Source organism: Oncorhynchus kisutch, unplaced genomic scaffold (genome assembly GCF_002021735.2).
Source record: "Oncorhynchus kisutch isolate 150728-3 unplaced genomic scaffold, Okis_V2 Okis07a-Okis12b_hom, whole genome shotgun sequence".
Classification (NCBI taxonomy): domain Eukaryota; kingdom Metazoa; phylum Chordata; class Actinopteri; order Salmoniformes; family Salmonidae; genus Oncorhynchus; species Oncorhynchus kisutch.
The window spans coordinates 1502223-1523055 of record NW_022261984.1 but is presented as its reverse complement, the minus strand read 5'-3'; the positions used below and the strand labels follow the sequence as shown (position 1 = coordinate 1523055).

Sequence of the window (20833 nt, the reverse complement as noted above, 5' to 3'; positions counted from 1 at the left end):
GTCTCCCCCCGCAAACATCTGGATATCGGTACTGATTGAATATAGTAGTCACCAACACTGTAGAATCCCTTTGTCAGTTTCAGCCAAACTCTCTCCACCTATGTCTTGTACAGTAATACAGCTACAAATAATTGAAAACGTTAATGCATTTATGTGTGTGGGCTGTAAAACATTCAAGAATTTTGAGGCCTACAATCAAACGCTCAAACATTCAGGCAAATGGGTAGGTCTCTCCAAGTGCCTGATTTCAATCACTATGGTAAGCAGGAAATGAACTGGCCTTCGAAAGTCCTACCTGGTACATAAAGGCTTGACCTTCTAAGGTCCTTCCTGTTACACCTGCATACGGGTAGCTGAGTCTTGTCTTGAGAAGACTTCATAACCTCAGACAATATGAGCCCAGGTGATTTTTTTCCTCCCCCCAAAAAACGTTTTGAAGTTCCTTAAAAACACTTCTCACCCTGAAGACTAAACTACAAACTCCTTTCAGAGGGCAGATGTGTTTTTCCTCTCTCTCTCTCCCTCCCCCTCTCCTCCTACCTGCTCTTAAATGTGTACCGGCGGCTCTAGGCCTGTCATATAGCATCAGCGCTCCGCTGATTACTTCCACCTTGTCTCCCTCGTCAGGGAATGATTCTGACACGCACTCACACCCTGCTTTCTCCGCATCAATATGCGTGCGACGGAATAACTGCAGACAGTAAATAAATAATGAAAGAGGAGAGAGAGAGGGAGGGTGGGAGAGAGAGAGAGAGAGGGAGGGAGGGTGGGAGAGAGAGAGAGGGAGGGTGGGAGAGAGAGAGAGAGAGGGAGGGTGGGAGAGAGAGAGAGAGAGGGAGGGTGGGAGAGAGAGAGAGAGAGAGAGAGGGAGGGTGGGAGAGAGAGAGAGAGAGAGAGGGAGGGTGGGAGAGAGAGAGAGAGAGAGAGAGAGAGAGAGAGAGGGAGGGTGGGAGAGAGAGAGAGAGAGAGGGTGGGTGGGTGGGAGAGTGACACATCGAGCTTCCCTCTCTTTTTCTCTCTGTCTCGCTTTCCTCTCCTGTGTGGTGTGACTCACCCAGAGTGGCCAAGTGTTATGTCGTGCACTGGGGAAGGCGCGTTCACATGTGTGTGCACTGTGCATACATGAACTATCGCCTCACAGACGGAGTTGGATGTGTAGGTATGATGGGTTTTGTTTGGAGAAAGAGACCATTTAGAATACACATTAGGATGAACATAAAACGGATAGAAAACACAGCAGCTGTATACTTTGAAATGAATAGCTAGCTAGGCCCATCCGTGTACATACAGTACATTAGAATGACCACATGACCTGATCAGGAAAAACTCTTGGCCCTAAACCACAGCCTGTAGTGATAAACGCATGTCTGGTCAGATCACGTGATGAGGAAAAACACCTGGCCCTTAAACTAAAACATTATTTTAGATGAGGTGGCAGTTAAAGATGCACTATGCAGAAATCACTATGCCAATTTCTGGTTGCTAAAATTGTAATAGTTCGCCTAATTTCAGTTTATGTAAAAAAAATTCAATAAGTATAGTGTAGAGAATCATTGTACCATCTTACTGCTGTTAAATATATTTTCTATAACCAACAATATAGCATTTCCAGCTGTTTGTGGCTGGTGTACAAAACCCCAAGTAAAAGATGCACAAATATAACTTAAGAACGGGAAGCATAGAAATAACACATATAGAACAGCTCTACTGTTTCTTATACATGCTTTCAATAAGAATGAATGATCTATAAATCACATTTCTATGTGAATTTGGTCAGGTCACCCAAAAAGTGACATATTGCATGTTTAAAGGAGGAAAAAACCTGCACCGTCAGGAAACAGACGCATCACTTCCGCCCAACTGGAAACTCCATATTTCCCATCAACAACATTCCCATTCCCTGAGCAGCGTTCCAGTACTCATTCATTCTAAGAAAGTGACTGTGCGTTTTCCCTGTGCTAGTCCTGTGTGCCAGGGATAACTCCTTAACGGTGTGAGCATCCCTCCCCTGCAGTCAGAAATCCCTAAAGGGATTACCAGGAGGACCACAAGGACTCCAAATCTCAGTGAAGGGCATGGTTGGGGGTAAGCATCTAATCTCCTGGATGTATTCCCCCTGGAAGATAAAAGGGCATCACCATAGAAATAGAATACATAGAAAGGGCTTGCAACGTCCACTCATTATGCCATCATGGATTTCAATGGAGAAGCCCATTTTATATTCCTATGGGCAACTCACTAATTATAACAGTGTACAGTTAGGTGGTGTAGGTTTGTTGTTTAGGGCTGGTTTCCGAGACACAAATTAAGTTTATAGTCTGGACTAAATTGCCTACTCAATGGAGAATATAATTTCTGAATGCAGGGGAGGGAGGGATGCTCACCCGGTTAAGGACATGTTTTTGGGTCCTAGGTCTAGGTTTAATTTTGATCCGGGAAAACAAACGTTGGAGTTTCCATTCTATGACCCAACCACCCTAATGAAATCCTATGAAGGGGGGATGGAAATGATTTTGAACGTTCTAAAACCAGATAGAAGTATTTAGAAATGATCAACCTACATATTTTTAAACACCTGCACATTTTCTGGCCCACAAATTGCTTTTGACAAACAAACCGGTTCGGGAAAATGTGTGGCCCTCTGCTGATTTTTAAAATCCACATGTGGCCCTCGAGCCAAAATGATTGCCCACCCCTGCTGTATAGAGTCCTCCTGGGGCACAGCCTGTCTCACCAAGTCCCCAACCCTAGCTCCATTCCCATCTCCATCGAGATGAGCGCTGCACACATTTCATGGGAGAATACTCAGCTCATACATCTTCATCCCGTTTACTTTACCTTTTTTCTCCTTTACCTACCCCCCGCCCCTCCCACACACACTCTCAGTGCAGGAGGGGGAAAACGGTACCACAGGGGCCTGAGGACTTTAAATCCCAGTTTCCAGACTGATCCAGGAGAGGAGAGGGAGGAGGAGAAGAGGGGGATTAGAGGAAGCCAATCTCTGATATGGTTTAATCTCAGCGGCCGGCGCTCCCGATGCACGTTATTTATCACCTTCCCATCACCGGCGGTGGCGGGGATTTGCCACACAGACGCATCTGCCGCGGAATGCACGCAGAACGATTTCCAATGTAGCTCTCCTCTCTCAGGCCTTTTGCCGCCAGCAGCTCAAGACGCAGGTTACGGCTGCGTGGGTTTCGTTACCGAGGAGGAAAAAGTCGGTCCCGGATGATTTCATCTTCCACCGTCTCCTCAGCGACCCCAGTAATTCACAGCAAACCCGAATGCACCCCTCTATCCCCTCCTCCACTGTCCCCCTCACTACTCTCGCCAACCCCCCCCCAGACCTGGAAATCATTCGGGCTGCACAAGCCATCTCAGGCGCCCCTCCTTCTACCAGTGTGACAAACCACATGGGATTTCACTAGTTCTTTAAAGCCTGCTGCCTCTGGGAATGACTCTCTTCCACCATGCGACATTTTAGTATTCCGGGGGAGACGTGACTAGGGATGCAACCAATGCCGTTTATATATCCTCTCCTCGTTGTTGTTTGAGTGATGCTTCGCAGCAGCAGCAAATGACAGAGGAAAAACATTGCAGGTGAATCATAATCCAATATTTAATTGTACAATGTGAGGATAAAAATGTTGCGTTATTCGTTGACATTCAAAATATTTGTTTTTAGTCCTTTTTTTTATTTTAACACATAAAAGCATCACAACAACAATATACAAATTCTTGTTAATCTTTAAAACCAAAACACATTTACACATGCAACAATAGGGTTTTGAAGACGATGAGTCATTTATTGAATAATTTTTGTCGTTTTTGGAATGTGTTCACTTCTTGCTTCAGCTCAACAGACATTTGTTGTTATTGTGGTCTCTGCAGGAGAAAGGTATGGAAAGTCCCGTACTTCCAGAATAACTGTAGTCAGACAGATACTCACAGTGAACATATCAGTTATAATGTATATAACTGTTGTCAGATATGTAAACTGTACTGTTGACTTAATATTCCATTTGAATCATGTTAATTTAACCTCAGAATTCCTTTACTAGTATTATTAATACCTCCCTTTTAGACAGCTTGGGTGTAATAACCGGTAACACTTTACTTAGTCTGCAAGTATATATCATAAACCTCATAAGACATTGTAACGGACATTACATGCTTATAACAAGTAATGAAGCATTATACGTGCTTATAAACAAGTAATGAAGCATTATACCTGCTAATAACAAGTAATGAAGCATTATACCTGCTTATAACAAGTAATGAAGCATTATACCTGCTTATAAACAAGTAATGAAGCATTATACCTGCTTATAAACAAGTAATGAAGCAGTATACCTGCTTATAAACAAGTAATAAAGCATTATACCTGCTAATAACAAGTAATGAAGCATTATACCTGCTTATAAACAAGCAATAAAGCATTATACCTGCTAATAACAAGTAATGAAGCATTATACCTGCTTATAAACAAGTAATGAAGCATTATACCTGCTTATAAACAAGCAATAAAGCATTATACCTGCTTATAAACAAGTAATGAAGCATTATGCCTGCTTATAAACAAGTAATGAAGCATTATGCCTGCTTATAAACAAGTAATGAAGCATTATGCCTGCTTATAAACAAGTAATGAAGCATTATACCTGCTTATAAACAAGCAATTAAGCATTATACCTGCTAATAAACAAGTAATGAAGCATTATACCTGCTTATAAACAAGTAATGAAGCATTATGCCTGCTAATAAACAAGTAATGAAGCATTATGCCTGCAGGATATAAGTAATGAGGCATTATACCTGCAGGATTTAAGTATAGTGTTACCTATAAGATGACCTTTGTATTTCAAACAAAAACCAGAGGATGGTCAGGAGGTGGCAAGACAGTTACATGAAATAGCGAATCATAACAGCATCTTTAAAGCGTATCAAAACCAAATAGAAACAGTCTGACTCACAACCACCCCTTTGTGCAGTAACTGTAACACAACGATGCTCCTTTTTGTTTTCCAATAAAGTACAACTCGCTACACAAGACAATGTGCCCTGTTTCGTAACGCGCTGGACAAAAACTGAAAGAAACCCCCAATGAAAGCATCTAAATAATAATGCCGTTCTCTCTGGCATGGTGCGTCACTTATATGATACATCACATTTACCAAGGAGGACCTTATAGTTTCCCTCAGTCAGAGGCGCGCGCACATACACAAACAGGGAATGCAAGCATTAAACAAAAATGACACATTTTATAAAAAATAATTCAGCTTCGATATAATAATTTGAAAACGGAAATAAAGGGAAAACACAAGCAGAATAATCAACTTTAAAGATTATTGCTCCAAGGTTGTGTGTGACGATCACATGATCAATCCCAGCAGCGGCCATCTTTGTTGTTGACGTATTGGTGATGATTGTCCATTGAGTCCTTTACATAAGATTGACTGTAAACTTTACAGCCAAACGACACTGAAACACATTCATATACACCGAAAATAGACATTATGATACTGTCAAAAGGTACAATAATTACACAGGAAAGGAAATGACAGAGTTAAACCAACACCATAATGTTTATCGTTTCATCTTTTTAGAGTTTCTGCCTCCTGGTTTAAAAACTGGGAGGTTGTTTGGGTTCTCTGAACCCCCAGTGCTTCCTGCAGTGATGTCAGAGTTCTAACTGGACCTCTGACCGCGTGTTGATGTCACTAAGGTCGGGCGCTCTAAAAGAACCACCGGAATGCCTCGCCATTGTTGACTGGTGTCCTCTGTAGGAGAAACGAAAAGAGCAAAGGCAAACGGTTAGCAACAGTTACCAAGGCGAAAGGAAAAGTGTATCTTTCTTCTTTTGAGCATTTTAAAACCAAGGAGAAAAAATGTGAGTACAGTATACAAGGCCCAGGCACCAGCAGGCCTACTGTATGTTGTCTGAGGTGGCCCGGGTTTCACCTTAGAATCTTTATTTTCTCTCACAAAGAACACTTTGTTTGTAGAAAGACCACAACAGCTGAGCAGTCAAACCACTCACTTCTTCAACCCAGAGTTATCCCCACGTCTAATTTCCTCTAAGAGCGTCCCAAGGTTAAAGACACCTCCAGTACCTACCACCCACCTCCCTAAAAAAAACACCCACACCCAAATAATCACTACACCATGATGAAATATTCACCACAAAATTCCCATGATGCAACAATGAGGCGTTTAATTACGGGAAGCTCCAGCCGCAGTGAGGGGGAACCAGCGCGTCATTTCAATTTGGGGCCGCGCCAGCCCCACTACACTGGAGTGACAGCCACTTCCTTTTTGGAAACCAACTACCATTTTTAATTCACAACATGAAAAAAGAGTCCCCGGAAATCCCCATAACCAATTAGCTGTTTTTTGTGTGTTTTCCCCCCCTCCAGCTCGATGGAAACGGTAGTGTCTGATTGAAACAAAAAATCACTTTACTCTGAGCAGAGAGGAGTGGAAGAGAGGAGAGGAAATGTGATATTTCAATATGAGTATAATCACTGACTCTTCACAGAGGAGGTGGATGAGTGTCTTAGGGCTAGGTACTCTGATATAACCAAGATGTGGGCTGCATTAACAACAAGTAGCTCGCCAATTCTGGTGCTATGATACAGTATGTCATATAATCCTACGTGGGATGAGCTTAAATATTGGTACGCAAATTATGTATTCATTCAATCACCCGTTGATGCATATAACAAAAGATCCAGCAACATACAATTTATTCAACTTTCCTTCTGTATTTTGTCAACAAAACTGCCATGTGAGATATACCAGGTACACAACTTTATATTACAACATTATATTGTAACAATGCAACATATTGCAACAATAAACAAGGATGCAAATGCACATTTTCCCACCACAAAACAGGTGTTTCACTAGAAAGTCACACAGATCGGACCTCAAGAGGGAATATGGGTAGAGATCCAGCACTGTGTTAGTGAACCAGGTGATGGGTTAGCGGCCAAGCATACTGCTAAGCACTTGTGTAACAACAACCAACTAATTGATGTACCAGCGAGTCAGTCAGTGAACCAATGACGCAGAGGCAGGGAGGCTATAATTCTATCAATACGGCCAAACACTAACATCACTGAATACAGGCCTACTCATCCAAATATGGAATTACAACACCCCCCCCCCCCCCCCCCCCCCCCGATCGCCTACATCGTAGAACAGCTTCTAATATATTCTGAGAGAAGCTCACTAATACAGTACGTTGTCTTAGAGGCCACAGCAACAGGAGGGTTGACGTCGTGTAAACAATAATACTAGAGCAACCGAGGCAATCAGAATGGGTTACGACGCACAATGGTTTCATCATAACCTCTCTGGTCCGTTATGTCACCTGCCCCTTTCCACTTTACAAAACCCACACAGGCACAGTAATGTCTCAACTAATTAGACGGGAAGGATTCATACATTAAATCGCGAGACACCACTTTCCTACAGTATGAATTCCTACAGTATACAGAGAAAGTAAGCAGTTGTACAATTAGAAAATACATTTTTCATTCCTACAAATTCCTACAGTATTTAGCTGGCTAATTGAAAAAATGCCACTTTACCACTTTAGTAATGTAGGTTAATTTACAGGCCCAGTTAATGGAATTTACAGACTACCTCGCCCCCCAGTGTAACCGTCAGCCAACCAGGAAAGCATTTCAAGTACATCTTATGGCAACATTATTCAATTAGTAAGGTTCAACACAACCATGTATTCATTTATTCAATTAACACACCTTTTTTAGGTGTTTTTTTCTCTGCTCTTTGGTTGAGTGCTCTGTTTACCATTATTTCAAGTGGGCTAAAATGCAGGATAACCCCACACTTACAGGAACCTATTCCCCCACATCTACTTCCCACCTGTACTGGCAGGCTAACGCTACTGTCGCCTGTTGGCGATACAAAAAGGCTCAATGAAATACTGGAGATCACAACATGGAAATGAGTGAATGTCCTCAAAGCTTCTCCTCTGGTTGGAACAGAGGTGGGAATGGAAGACGGGACACAGCAGAATCCAGGAGAATGGAACCGGTCCAGACGCAGGTAACAGAGAGTTAGCCAACATCATAATGTGTCATGCCTTAACAAATGCTGAAGTCACATACTGAAAGAGAATATAGCAAGGCTGTGAAGGTTACGAACACATGGTTCCCACAAACGTCTCAAACTATCTATGAATGAAGGCGAGTGTCAGAATAATGTCGGCTAATACAAACTGAAAGAGTGAAAGTGTGTGTGAAATTTGGAGTGAAACATGGAGAAAGGGAGACAGAGATTCTTGGCAACAGAGAGAGCTACAGAGCTGAAGCAGACAGCTAGAGTGTGTGTGTGAGAGAGAGAGAAGTGGGAGAGGAGCCTAAAAGTAATCCGCAGTACGAGACGCATTTCCATGTTCACACGTAATTAAGAAGCGGCCCAGCCATGGGAAAGAACCTCCACCAGGAGCAGATCCTTGAAATTAAACTCCAAAATAAGAATGTGAAAGAAATAGATGGGAGTGCCGCAATGTATTAGTCCAATAACCAGGATCTACATTCTAAGAGCAAGAAAAAAACAATAAGCAACATGGAACCCTGTGCTGAAGCTCACTCCACCACCACACTCCTAGAACATGATACTTTACCAGAGGGCATTTGACATGACAGAGCCATGCCAAACCATGCTGTACTGAGCTAGCCGGGTTACACATCCACCAAAGTCGCTTGAACCATGCAACAAAAAAAAAAAGGACACTGCTAAAATAAATGATGGAGCCAACACAGTTTGCTTTGGGTCGGCATGATGGAGCCAACACAGTTTGCTTTGGGTCGGCACGATGGAGCCAACACAGTTTGCTTTGGGTCGGCACGATGGAGCCAACACAGTTTGCTTTGGGTCGGCATGATGGAGCCAACACAGTTTGCTTTGGGTCGGCATGATGGAGCCAACACAGTTTGCTTTGGGTCGGCACGATGGAGCCAACACAGTTTGCTTTGGGTCGGCATGATAGTGTGCTAAAGGTATAAGCTTCCCTAGTCCAGAAACATGACAGTTTGTTAGGTAGAAGACTGAGGCAGTGAGAGAAAGGAGGGTAAAGGGGAGGATGTTTATGTTGATCCATACATTCGGTCATTGATCAGTCCCTGGATGGAAGTGTGATGCTCCACTCTCCACAATAATGACCCTGATGTGGGCGTTCGCCATGTCTCCGTTTTGTTAAGTCCTGCGCTATCGATCTATTTGGCGGTGGGGACTCTTGAGTGCTGCTTGCATTGTGTGTCTGAGACAGAGTATGTGTGTGTGTTCTCAGATTCCCTCGTTCTCCCAGGTCCCTTGCCTTGGCTCACTGCAGTGACCAGGCACAAAGGCAGCTCAATTAGCACAGCTCCACGTCTCCTCGCTCCCCCGCCTGCCTCCACAGCATCCCATCGAAATCACTCCATCAACCCACCGCTAGAGAGAAAGGAGGCAGAGAGAGAGAGGGGGGGAGAGAGTAGATAAATGGAGAAGAGAAATAAGATGAGGGAGGGAGAGAAAGAGATGGAGAAACGAAACAGAATGACACAACGTGTGAGAGCAGAGAGAGAGAGCAGAGAGAGAGAGCAGAGTAGAGAGAAAGGGAAAAGGAGGGTAAGGAGGGCTGATAGTGTTGCTCCCCTGTCCCCGGCGTAGGTTTCACCTCATATCAAGCCAGAGTAATGCAGCGGCTCAGCCTCATGTCAACACCACTGGAACTCTGACGCCACCAGAGGAGCATAACTACCCAGCTACAATAACACACAGGTAAGGAACACAATGTGAGCCACTACTGGGTTGGACTTTAACCGAGTGAAGAGATTCACAACTCCCCTGAAAAATACAAATGACTCCAAACCCCCAAACTGGAAAGGCCCTGACATTTAAAGCAGAGCAACAGAGTTCATGTAAATATCTTTAAAAAGGGACATGGGGGAGACAGGAAGTCAGAGTTCACACGGACTGGGATGTGTTCCGGGTTGCCTCAGAATAACATTGAGTTCACGAGGAAGTGTTCCCATAGTGACTATTAAAACCTACCCTAACCAGAAACCGTGGACAGATTTGTGCAAAGCTGAAAGAGTGAATCACCACATTTAACCACGTCAAGGTGACTGGGACGATGGCCAAGTACAAACAGTCCAGTTATGCCCTCCATAAGGCAATCAGACAAGCAAAACCACAGGAAAACTGAAGTCAAAGTGAGACAAAGAGACAAAGTGAAGTCGCAATTCAACGGCACAGACACAAGACGTATGTGGCAGGGACTCCAGACAATCACGGATTATAAAGAGAACCAGCCTGAACTAAATGTCTATTGCCCCGTAGCACTCACTTCTGTCATCCTGAAGTGCTTTGTGAGACTAGTTAAGGATAATTTCACCTCAACCTTACCTGACACCCTAGACCCACTGCAATTTGCATACCGCACCAATAGATCCATGGATGACGCAATCACCATCGCACTGCACACTGCCCTATCCCATCTGGACAAGAGGAATACCTATGGAAGAATGCTGTTCATTGACTACAGCTCAACCTTCAACACCATAGTAACGTCCAAGCTCATCATTGCGTTTTGGGCCCTGGGTCTGAACCCGGCCCTGTGCAACTGGGTCCTGGACTTCCTGACAGGCCGTCCCCAGGTGGTGAAGGTAAACAACAACTCCACTGATCCTCAACACAGGGGACCCCCAGGGTGCGTGCTCAGCCCCCTCCTGTCCTCCTAGTTTACACATGACTGCGTGGCCATGCATGTCTCCATCTCAATCATCAAGTTTGCAGAGGATACAACAGTGGTAGGCCTGACTACTAACAACAACAACGAGACAGCCTACAGGGAGGAGGTGAGGGCCTCCCCCTCAACAAAACGAAGGAGCTGATCATAGACTTCATGAGGCTAAATAAATTTGGCTTGGCCCCTAAGACCCTCAAACTTTTACAGATGCACCACTGAGAGCACTCTGTCGGGCAGGGCTCTACAGAGAGCGGTGTTGTCAGCCCAACGCATCACCGGGGGCACACTGCCTGCCCTCCAGGACATCTACAGCACCCGGTGTGTCACAGGAAGGCCAAGATGATCATCAAGGAACTCCGCCACCCCAGTCACGGCCTGTTTACCCCGCTACCATCCAGAAGGCAAGGTCAATACAGGTTCATTAAAGCTGGGACAAAGAGACTGGAAAAAACAGCTTCCATCTCAAGGCCATCAGACTGTTAAATTGTCAACACTAGCCGGCCTCCGCCCAGTACATTACCCTGTACAATACCCGCGACCAAGTTGTTCTTTCTTTGCTCCGTGGCAACGTTCTTATCCCCTGCTTGCTGCTAACCAGCTACACAGTCACGACATCTGCAGCCAGAACAGCAAAGTAGCTGTTTTCTATTTCATTAGGATACATCCATAACAATGAGCTGATAATGCCTGATTTTGCCGGGTATAGCTAGAAAAGCTTGCCTTCTCGTCAGAACACTCGTCAACTCTGTTAATTACGAGGAGACCGTATTGGATATCAAAGACTACGCTAAAAGCTAGCTAAATATTTGTTGGTAGCAAACTTGCCAATCAGTTGCTGAAAACAGCTGGTGAAAATAGCAACATGTGGGAGGATTTGACAGTTTTAGTGGCGGAGAGAACCGGAGAAATGAATTAATGTTCATCACTCACCACGTTAGGGCATCAGATGCTCAAAGAAAATGTGTCTCTAAAAACAAATCAATACTAGCTAACTTTTGTCCTCGTTGGACCTGCGTTTACAATGTAGTTTTGTGTAGTTGTTGGTTTAGCTTTCTGTGACTGTAGAGAGTATGGTCTGAATGTGTAAGCGCATATTGTATCTTGATTTCAAGGTGTCCTGTTATCTGGTTTTAATGTCCATACTAGAATACCCTTCTAGCCAATCAGAAACAAGTATTCAACAATGCTGTGGTATAAATATATGTATACTCCGAACTCTTCCTAATATTTCTTTATTTCTAAATTCCATTATTTTACTTTTTAATGTGTGTATTGTTAGATATTATTGCACTGTTGGAGCTAGGAACACAAACATTTCGCTCAACCTGCAATTAAATGAGCTAAATATACATATGCGACCCAAAAAAATAGATTTGCACTAGTCTGGCCTTCCTCTCCTAGAAGAATACAGTGAGGTCCTGACGACAGCTGATGCTGATTGGCCATGGCAGTGTAGTTAATGGTGGGAGTCTGGCGTGTCCTGATTGAGGAGGAGGGGAGGAGGGGTGAGAGGAGGAGGGTTGAAAAAGGGATGAGGGGGAGGAAGAGAGTTGAAAAGGGGAGGGGAGGAGGGGGGTGAGAGGTAGAGGGGGGGGGGGGGAGAAAGGTGGGATGATGAGGAGGAGAGGGCTGCTGACTCATAATCAACCCCCCTGATCTGATAGTCTGTCAGGGCTGTTGTGATAACACACACAAGATAGCACCCAAACACATCCCTCCTCCCTTTCTCTTTCTCACATTCACAGTCTAATGCACACACACACACACACACACACACACACACACACACACACACACACACACACACACACACACACACACGCACACACACACACCCCCGGCAGGCAGGCGTCACACAGAGCAGAGTGTAGCATTGGTAGGGTCCAGAGATAAACCACTCAAGACGATGAGGACGATAATGGGCCACGCCGCAGCACCTCAAATTCAATCAACGCCCGCACGTCAATGCGAATGAGCATAAAAGTGAAATATGCTCGCCGGCGTGCGCTAAAAGACACCACCCAGGGCCGGGCTTGAAACAACAACATCTAGGAGAGACCAACAGAGGGGGAAAAAGGAGAGAGAAAATGAAAATACTGTCTCTTCCGTCTCTCCCGCCCTCCCGCTCTCTCTACACGGCTCAGCAGCGGCGGCTGCTTCCAGGAGGAAGAGTCCCACTGGCATTCAGAGCAGCCCTACTTTAACCACAGACGGTGAATAAATTACCCTTTTGAACTTGGGGTGATTGCAAATGTGCCCTGGTTCCCTTGAGACATGTCTGGCACTAACCTTCTCTTACAATCTCCCCTTCCCTTCCCCAAACACACACACACACACACTCTTCCCCACCGCTACGGTCATGAAACTTAATTCAGCCGTAATTACGCCAGACCATTTCTGAGCAGTACTAACTCCCTGCTCGGCCACACACTCTCTCTTTATGCTTCTGGAAGGAACTTTACTACTTTCTCTCCCTCCGTCTCACTCAAAGGAAAAGAAACTGTGCTGGGGATGAAAAAAAGAGTCTGGGAAAAATGTGTGAAGTGTCTGAAAAATCAGAGCAGAGGGAGAGAGACAGACAGACACAGAGAGACAGACACATAGAGAGAGTCACACACAGATAGACACACACAGAGACAGACACACACACACACACACAGAGAGAGACAGACACAGAGAGACAGACAGACACAGACAGACATAGAGACAGACAGACAGAGACAGACAGACATAGAGACAGACAGACAGACACACAGAGAGACAGACAGAAGCTTCTCAGGAGACACACATAGTTCATTGTCACTGGGCAGACCTCCTTCCCCTCCACACTCTCACCAGGGGAGGCTGAACTGAAGTGAATAGCAGTCTGGGGAGAGTGGTGTTCTTCTCGACTGCCTGATGTGCTCTGCTCCAGAACGCCTCATTATAACACACAGCCCCCATCCATACGTTACCCTGACACAGCCATTATTTATTAACGGCTAGACTGACTGGGAACCAGGCCACCTTCCAACAACTGCTGCAATCCTTTGGAGGAGTCAATCCTGACAGCCCTGGTGTTCTGCTAATAAAATACAACACACACAAAGCTATAGATACACACGTGGGGACACACACACACGCACCCGCTCGTTGACACTAGGCTAGCAGTCTCTCCCAACGCGCTGCCCCTCAACTGTAATTAAAAACACATTCCACACGCCGTAACAACTGCAACCCAAACTGAAACTCAAGTACAAGCGAAGGTCAAACAATTGGGTTCTTTTTTTCCGCCCCAAGGTTCCCGCTGCCACAAAACCCAGCAACGCCACGTCAAGGCAAAGCAGGCTGCTACTGTCTAGATAGGCCCCTTCATCATGTCGGAACTTCTTGAAATTAAACGGTTAAGAGGAGAAAAGAAATCACCTTGATGAATTTCTTTACACTCTTAAGTGGAGGCAGACAAAGGTAAAGAGGAAGGATGTGGGGAAATAGAAAGGAAAAAAGAAACTCAAGCTGTCAGAACCAACCAAAGTGTAGCCTAGGTAGGAGAGAGAGCCAGTCACAGATTCTGGGCCGCTCTCCACGGCTGTGTTCCAAATGGCAACCTATTCTCTATACAGTACAACGCTTTTGAACAGGGCCAATTGGCCTCCAGTCAAAAGTAACTCACCAAGTAGGGAATAAGGTGCATTTGGGACACAGCCCAGTTCTCCCTGCCTGGAAGACGTTTCAGCAGTGGTGCAGTCAGCCTTAACTGATGGGTTATATACTGCCTGTCACGTCCTTCTGAGGGAATATTGGGGCGTTGCAGAGACTCACACCTGGAAGGTACGGCAATCCATCACCACCTGCACTCTGAGAGGTGTGTGTGTGTGTTTACTTGCGTGCTTCAGATCTCATCGACGCTTCTAGCCAATATACCAGCCACCCAACGCCTGCTTATAACCCTACTCCTCATCCATCCAAGGCCGCCATCACGGACAGATCACTCACCTACACGCTATTGCTCCACTCCCAACACACACACACACACACACACAACCTCGGCCGCCTTCCCTGCATCAAACGTCAGCCATAACGCAAACACCCCCCTTCTACATCCATCTTCAACCAGAGAGAATATTACCTACGCAACGATAACCATCAAAAAGTGTTGGGTTGGTCTGTTGGCACTGCTGGAGATAAGTTAAATGGGGGGGAGCTGGAACGTAGCAAAGGGAATAAACCATTTGTGCTGAGATTAAATCCTCCTCTTCCTCTCCAGTATCAGATGCATCACTCTTCCTCGTGGATTAGCAGTATGGTTTGTGGCCGAGCCCGTTTGCTCCACTACACTAGATGCACACGTTCACAGTGCAACAGATGAACTAGTTTTAGCCAGAACGGCTGTGCAGCAGCAATAGTCACAGTGCAACAGATGAACTAGTGTTAGCCAGAACGGCTGTGCAGCAGCAATAGTCACAGTGCAACAGATGAACTAGTTTTAGCCAGAACGGCTGTGCAGCAATAGTCACAGTGCAACAGATGAACTAGTTTTAGCCAGAACGGCTGTACAGCAGCAATAGTCACAGTGCAACTAGTTTTAGCCAGGACGGCTGTGCAGCAGCAATAGTCACAGTGCAACTAGTTTTAGCCAGGACGGCTGTGCAGCAGCAGTCACAGTGCAACTAGTTTAAGCCAGGACGGCTGTGCAGCAGCAGTCACAGTGCAACTAGTTTAAGCCAGGACGGCTGTGCAGCAGCAATAGTCACAGTGCAACTAGTTTTAGCCAGGACGGCTGTGCAGCAGCAATAGTCACAGTGCAACTAGTGTTAGCCAGGACGGCTGTGCAGCAGCAATAGTCACAGTGCAGCAGATGAACTAGTGTTAGGCAGAACGGCTGTGCAGCAATAGTCACAGTGCAACAGATGAATTAGTTTTAGCCAGAATGGCTGTGCAGCAATAGTCACAGTGCAGCAGATGAACTAGTGTTAGCATGGACGGCTGTGCAGCAGCAATAGTCACAGTGCAACAGCAATATTCTGGCATGTTTATCAAACACAGTTAGGCTTTTACTCATAAATCTATGAATCATACCAAAATAATGCTCTAACATGTAATTTAACAAAACCACAATGACTAATCCTATATTATAAACTGGGCAGTTCGAGCCCTGAATGCTGATTGGCTGACAGCCATGGTATATCACGGTTATGACAAAACATTTATTTTTACTGCTCTAATTATGTTAGTGATCAGTTTATAATAGCAATAAGTCACCTTGGGGGTTTGTTGGTGCATGACCAATATACCACGGCTAAGGTCTGTATCCAGGCACTCAGCGTTGTGTCGTGCCTAAGAACAGTCCTTAGCCGTGGTAAATTGGCCATATACCACACCCCCTTGGGCCTTATTGCTTAAATAACATTCTTAATTGTAAGAGTTGCATGTTTCTGCTAACCCATCTACTAGTAAGGGCATAAGGGCAGTAAAAGCCTTGTCGAGTGTAGCCCAGCTATGGGAATGAAAAAGTCGGGCCAATCCTACAGATGAACCCTTCTCTTTTCAGTAGCCATGAGTCCTATCAGTACAGATACCATCAGGATATCAACCCCCACATTTCCTCAACACCCATGATGACTAATAAGTGTAGCAATACAACTGTAAATATCAATCAGATCGATATATCACCCGAGTAACAAAAGCCTGACCCCTCCTGTCTCAGCCTCCAGTATTTATGCTGCAGTAGTTTATGTGTCGGGGGGCTGGGGTCAGTTTGTTATATCTGGAGTACTTCTCCTGTCCTATTCGGTGTCCTGTGTGAATCTAAGTGTGCGTTCTCTAATTCTCTCCTCTCTTTCTTTCTTTCTCTCTCTCGGAGGACCTGAGCCCTAGGACCATGCCCCAGGACTACCTGACATGATGACTCCTTGCTGTCCCCAGTCCACCTGGCCATGCTGCTGTTCCAGTTTAAACTGACCTGAGCCCTAGGACCATGCCCCAGGACTACCTGACATGATGACTCCTTGCTGTCCCCAGTCCACCTGGCCATGCTGCTGCTCCAGTTTCAACTTCCACCTGACTGTGCTGCTGCTCCAGTTTCAACTGTTCTGCCTTATTATTATTCGACCATGCTGGTCATTTATGAACATTTGAACATCTTGGCCATGTTCTGTTATAATCTCCACCCGGCACAGCCAGAAGAGGACTGGCCACCCCACATAGCCTGGTTCCTCTCTAGGTTTCTTCCTAGGTATTGGCCTTTCTAGGGAGTTTTTCCTAGCCACCGTGCTTCTACACCTACATTGCTTGCTGTTTGGGGTTTTAGGCTGGGTTTCTGTACAGCACTTTGAGATATCAGCTGATGTACGAAGGGCTATATAAATAAATTTGATTTGATTTTAAGATCTTTATTTCAAATAAAAAGACTCATAAAATGGTAAATAAATATTAACAGGTCATGAATATTTAAACAATTAAGAGCTCTTGAACTTGAAGCAGTTGAGATTTAAATCCTCCAGCCAGGTCTTAAAATGGCTGCAGACAGTACAGGTGTTGAACACACACACTGTTAAGTAACGTTGTACTTCTATAATGATCCTGTAAGTGCTATAACCAAACCGCTATAGGACACCTTTAACAAGCTTTATGAGAGAAGTGTCTCATAAATGTCCTTGAAATGACTTTAGCCTCTTATTAAGCAGCTGATAAAGACGATTACAATTTTTTTTTTAAATGCAAAGCGAGACATATTAAATAGTATATTAATAAATGACAGGAATGCAAAGTGTCAAACTATTCCATTGGCCCTTGAATAGGCCTTTCCCAAAGCAGCATGTACAGGAAGCAGAACGTTGGAATAAAGCTGTTATTTTCACCTGAGCCAGATCTTCCACACCATCTGTCTTCCATTGAGAACGCACGACAGACACCACCTCAAAAAGACATCAACCAACCAACCAAACCTCATCTCAATCTGCAACACTGCACTAATACGAGCAGACAGAGAACCTTAGTTACCCAAGTCACTCCTCTGATAGTATAACAGTGGGTTAAATGTGCCCTGGCGTGCACCGGGCGAGCGTGCACCGGGCGAGCGTGCACCGGGCGAGCGTGCACCGGGCGAGCGTGCACCGGGCGAGCGTGCACCGGGCGAGCGTGCACCGGGCGAGCGTGCACCGGGCGAGCGTGCCCCGGGCGAGCGTGCAACGGGCGAGCGTGCACCGGGCGAGCGTGCACCGGGCGAGCGTGCACCGGGCGAGCGTGAACCGTGCGAGCGTGCACCGGGCGAGCGTGCACCGGGCGAGCGTGCACCGGGCGAGCGTGCACCGGGCGAGCGTGGGACCAACTCATCATGCATCCTCGGAGCAAATCAAGCTAAGTGTGTTGCGGATGTTTCGTGAGTAATGAGGAATTTGGGACGTTTTTGCTGACTACTCGATACAGAGTGGAGGGGCGGGGGTGTATGTTGGCATGCTTAAGAGAGCTGGTGCTCGGGGGGGGGGGGGGGATTGAGAGAGAGCGAGAGAACAGATAAAAAGAGATTGTGAGAAGGAAGAGAGTATGAGAAACAGAAGGGGGGAGACAGAGCGGGGGAGAGAGAGAGAGAGAGAGAGAGAGAGAGGAGGAGGGCAATTAGCATAGATGCAATACTGGCGCGGTCCTCCGACTTGATATTTGACCTTCTGCGAGAGCCTTGCCAAATATCGCCCTGAGAGACCCAGACAACCATATGGCAAAGTGCCGCCGGAGGCCCTGCTCAGTTTGACTCTCCTGGGCCACCGTATGCTAATGTGGGGGAACGTAATTACACTACAGTATTCCTATAGGAGCTGTACTTTACGGCGTCACTATAGCAGCAGATTTACACTGAGATAGCCATTGGGACTAATTTCATCTTGGGGGACGAGTGGAGTGGAAATGTACAGTTTTATCCAGTTTAGCATTGGGCTGGCAATGGGATGGAGGTGGAACCACTGCGTTAGAATGACAAGAACAGACATTCCCATGAGTGTACCAGTCAAATTGACAAGGTCTAAAGGGGTTTTTACCATTCTAGGGATTCTATTTCTATCAAGTGACCCAGTAAGAGTAAAACCTGGTCTAAACATGGAAAGGTAGTCCTATTGTTTGTGCTATATATTTCACAGCTCTACTGTCAATGCTATAGTCAGTCACACTTCACTGCCATAATGTGTGTTAACGTCCGTAATATCAAAGTAGGTATTATTTCAAATCAAAATAGCCTAGTGTAAAATAAAACACCCACAGTCCAACATTGATGACCAATGTATTGAGCTGTATCAACCTAGAAACACCACTCGTCATCAAAATCCAATACAACGAAGGGACAGAAACCTTTGAAAGCAGGATTTGTACATATTTGATTCCTTTTTTAGTCTGAAGAATGTATTGTTTTGAGCCCTGTAAAGAAACTATTTCAATATAAAAAGTACTCGCTATTCAGCCTCTCTGACAAGGAACGAACGGATCAAACTGCTCCCACTGTTTAAAAAAGGCACTCACCGTCTGTGATATATTAGAAAGATATTTAGGTTCAAATTAAACAATTCCTTGTTGCTCTCGAACGCTGCTCAGACAACCACCCCCATTTATCACGGCTGGTAAATCCCAACACATAGAGTCAGAGGGGGCTGACCTACTACAGAGGGGGGGGGGGGGGGGGGGGGTTGGCCCCTGGGTCAGTCAGACCTTTACGTCTGCAGCTCCACAGCAGATAAGATCACATTGGTTGTGTTCAGTAGGGAGAAAACATTTGGAAGTGGGGAGGTGCTAGCCTGGAATTCTCCAATAAGAAACTCAATATGTTTGTTTCACAGACCAAAACATTTCTAATACTTTGTACCCTACAGGACTCCATTTAAATTAGCCTCACCTAATTCCCATTGTGAAACTAGCAGCCCGGCCAAGCCTTCCCGCAGAGAGCTAGCCAACACTCCACTGGGAGAAAACCCTATCTGGGGTACTTTGGAGCGACAGAGGTTTCCAGAAAACAAAACGAAGACAGAGAGAGAGGGTGAGGTCAGTGGCGTTCTAAAATGGGAAAAACAGACAGAGAGAGAGGGTGAGGTCAGTGGCGTTCTAAAATGGGAAAAACAGACAGAGAGAGAGGGTGAGGTCAGTGGCGTTCTAAAATGGGAAAAACAGACAGAGAGAGAGGGTGAGGTCAGTGGCGTTCTAAAATGGGAAAAACAGACAGAGAGAGTGGGTGAGGTCAGTGGCCTTCTAAAATGGGAAAAACAGACAGAGAGAGAGGGTGAGGTCAGTGGCGTTCTAAAATGGGAAAAACAGACAGAGAGAGAGGGTGAGGTCAGTGGCGTTCTAAAATGGGAAAAACAGACAGAGAGAGAGGGTGAGGTCAGTGGCGTTCTAAAATGGGAAAAACAAACAGAGAGAGAGGGTGAGGTCAGTGGCGTTCTAAAATGGGAAAAACAGACAGAGAGAGAGAGAAAGCAAACAGGGGGAGGTTAGATGGGACGGAAACCGAAAACCAAACTACGGGACACACGTCAAGTGTGCAGGCGCAGGGTACCTGAGGGATCTGGAGTATAGGAAACTTTCAGCCCTTTGAACGAGCGATGTCAGTGAGCGCCTGTTGGCGTGGCGGCCAGAAGAAGCCATGTGTGGCTGGTGGAAAGAGGGCCTAAGGGAGGCAACATATTGCCAGCTCCTCTGAAATGTTAAATCAAAATGCAAAGTAGGAGAGCTGAGTGTGTGTGTGTGTGTTGAGTGAGAGCAGCTCTCCACAGATTCTCCACAGCATCCAGAAGAGGAGGACTGGCGCCAACATACAGGTCTGTACTAGGGGGGGGGGGGGCTAAATTAGGAGGCAGGGATATTTATGGAGAAATCTACATATAAAGCATACAAACAGTACAGTTTTAGTTGTGAAAACCCTGATGAAGGCTATGGGCAGACAGTCATCAATAAAGGACTGCTGAATAGCCTCTTCACTGTAGTTGAGATGGGAATTATACTGTACAGGTACTGTAGCACCACACAGAGATGAGTAATATTCTGGGAAAATTAACCAATTAAAATTAGACCATTAAAATTACACCATTTTAAAAAAGCCCAAAAAATGTA

The 20833-nt window shown here is 45.5% G+C and overlaps 1 protein-coding gene across 2 annotated transcripts in view; it reads right to left on the bottom strand.

Annotated features, from left to right (window-relative positions):
• Positions 1–3594: 3594 nt before the first annotated feature.
• The window catches only part of cxxc4 (CXXC finger 4), a 33161-nt gene continuing 15922 nt past the window's right edge, over positions 3595–20833 (bottom strand). The window contains exon 3 of one of the 2 annotated variants that reach the window (XM_031815066.1): positions 3595–5780. In XM_031815066.1, coding sequence (XP_031670926.1) covers positions 5736–5780 — 45 coding nt within the window. In that variant the 3' untranslated portion in view covers positions 3595–5735. The remainder of the gene's footprint in view (positions 5781–20833) is intronic. The other variant, XM_031815067.1, reaches the window with a different exon arrangement.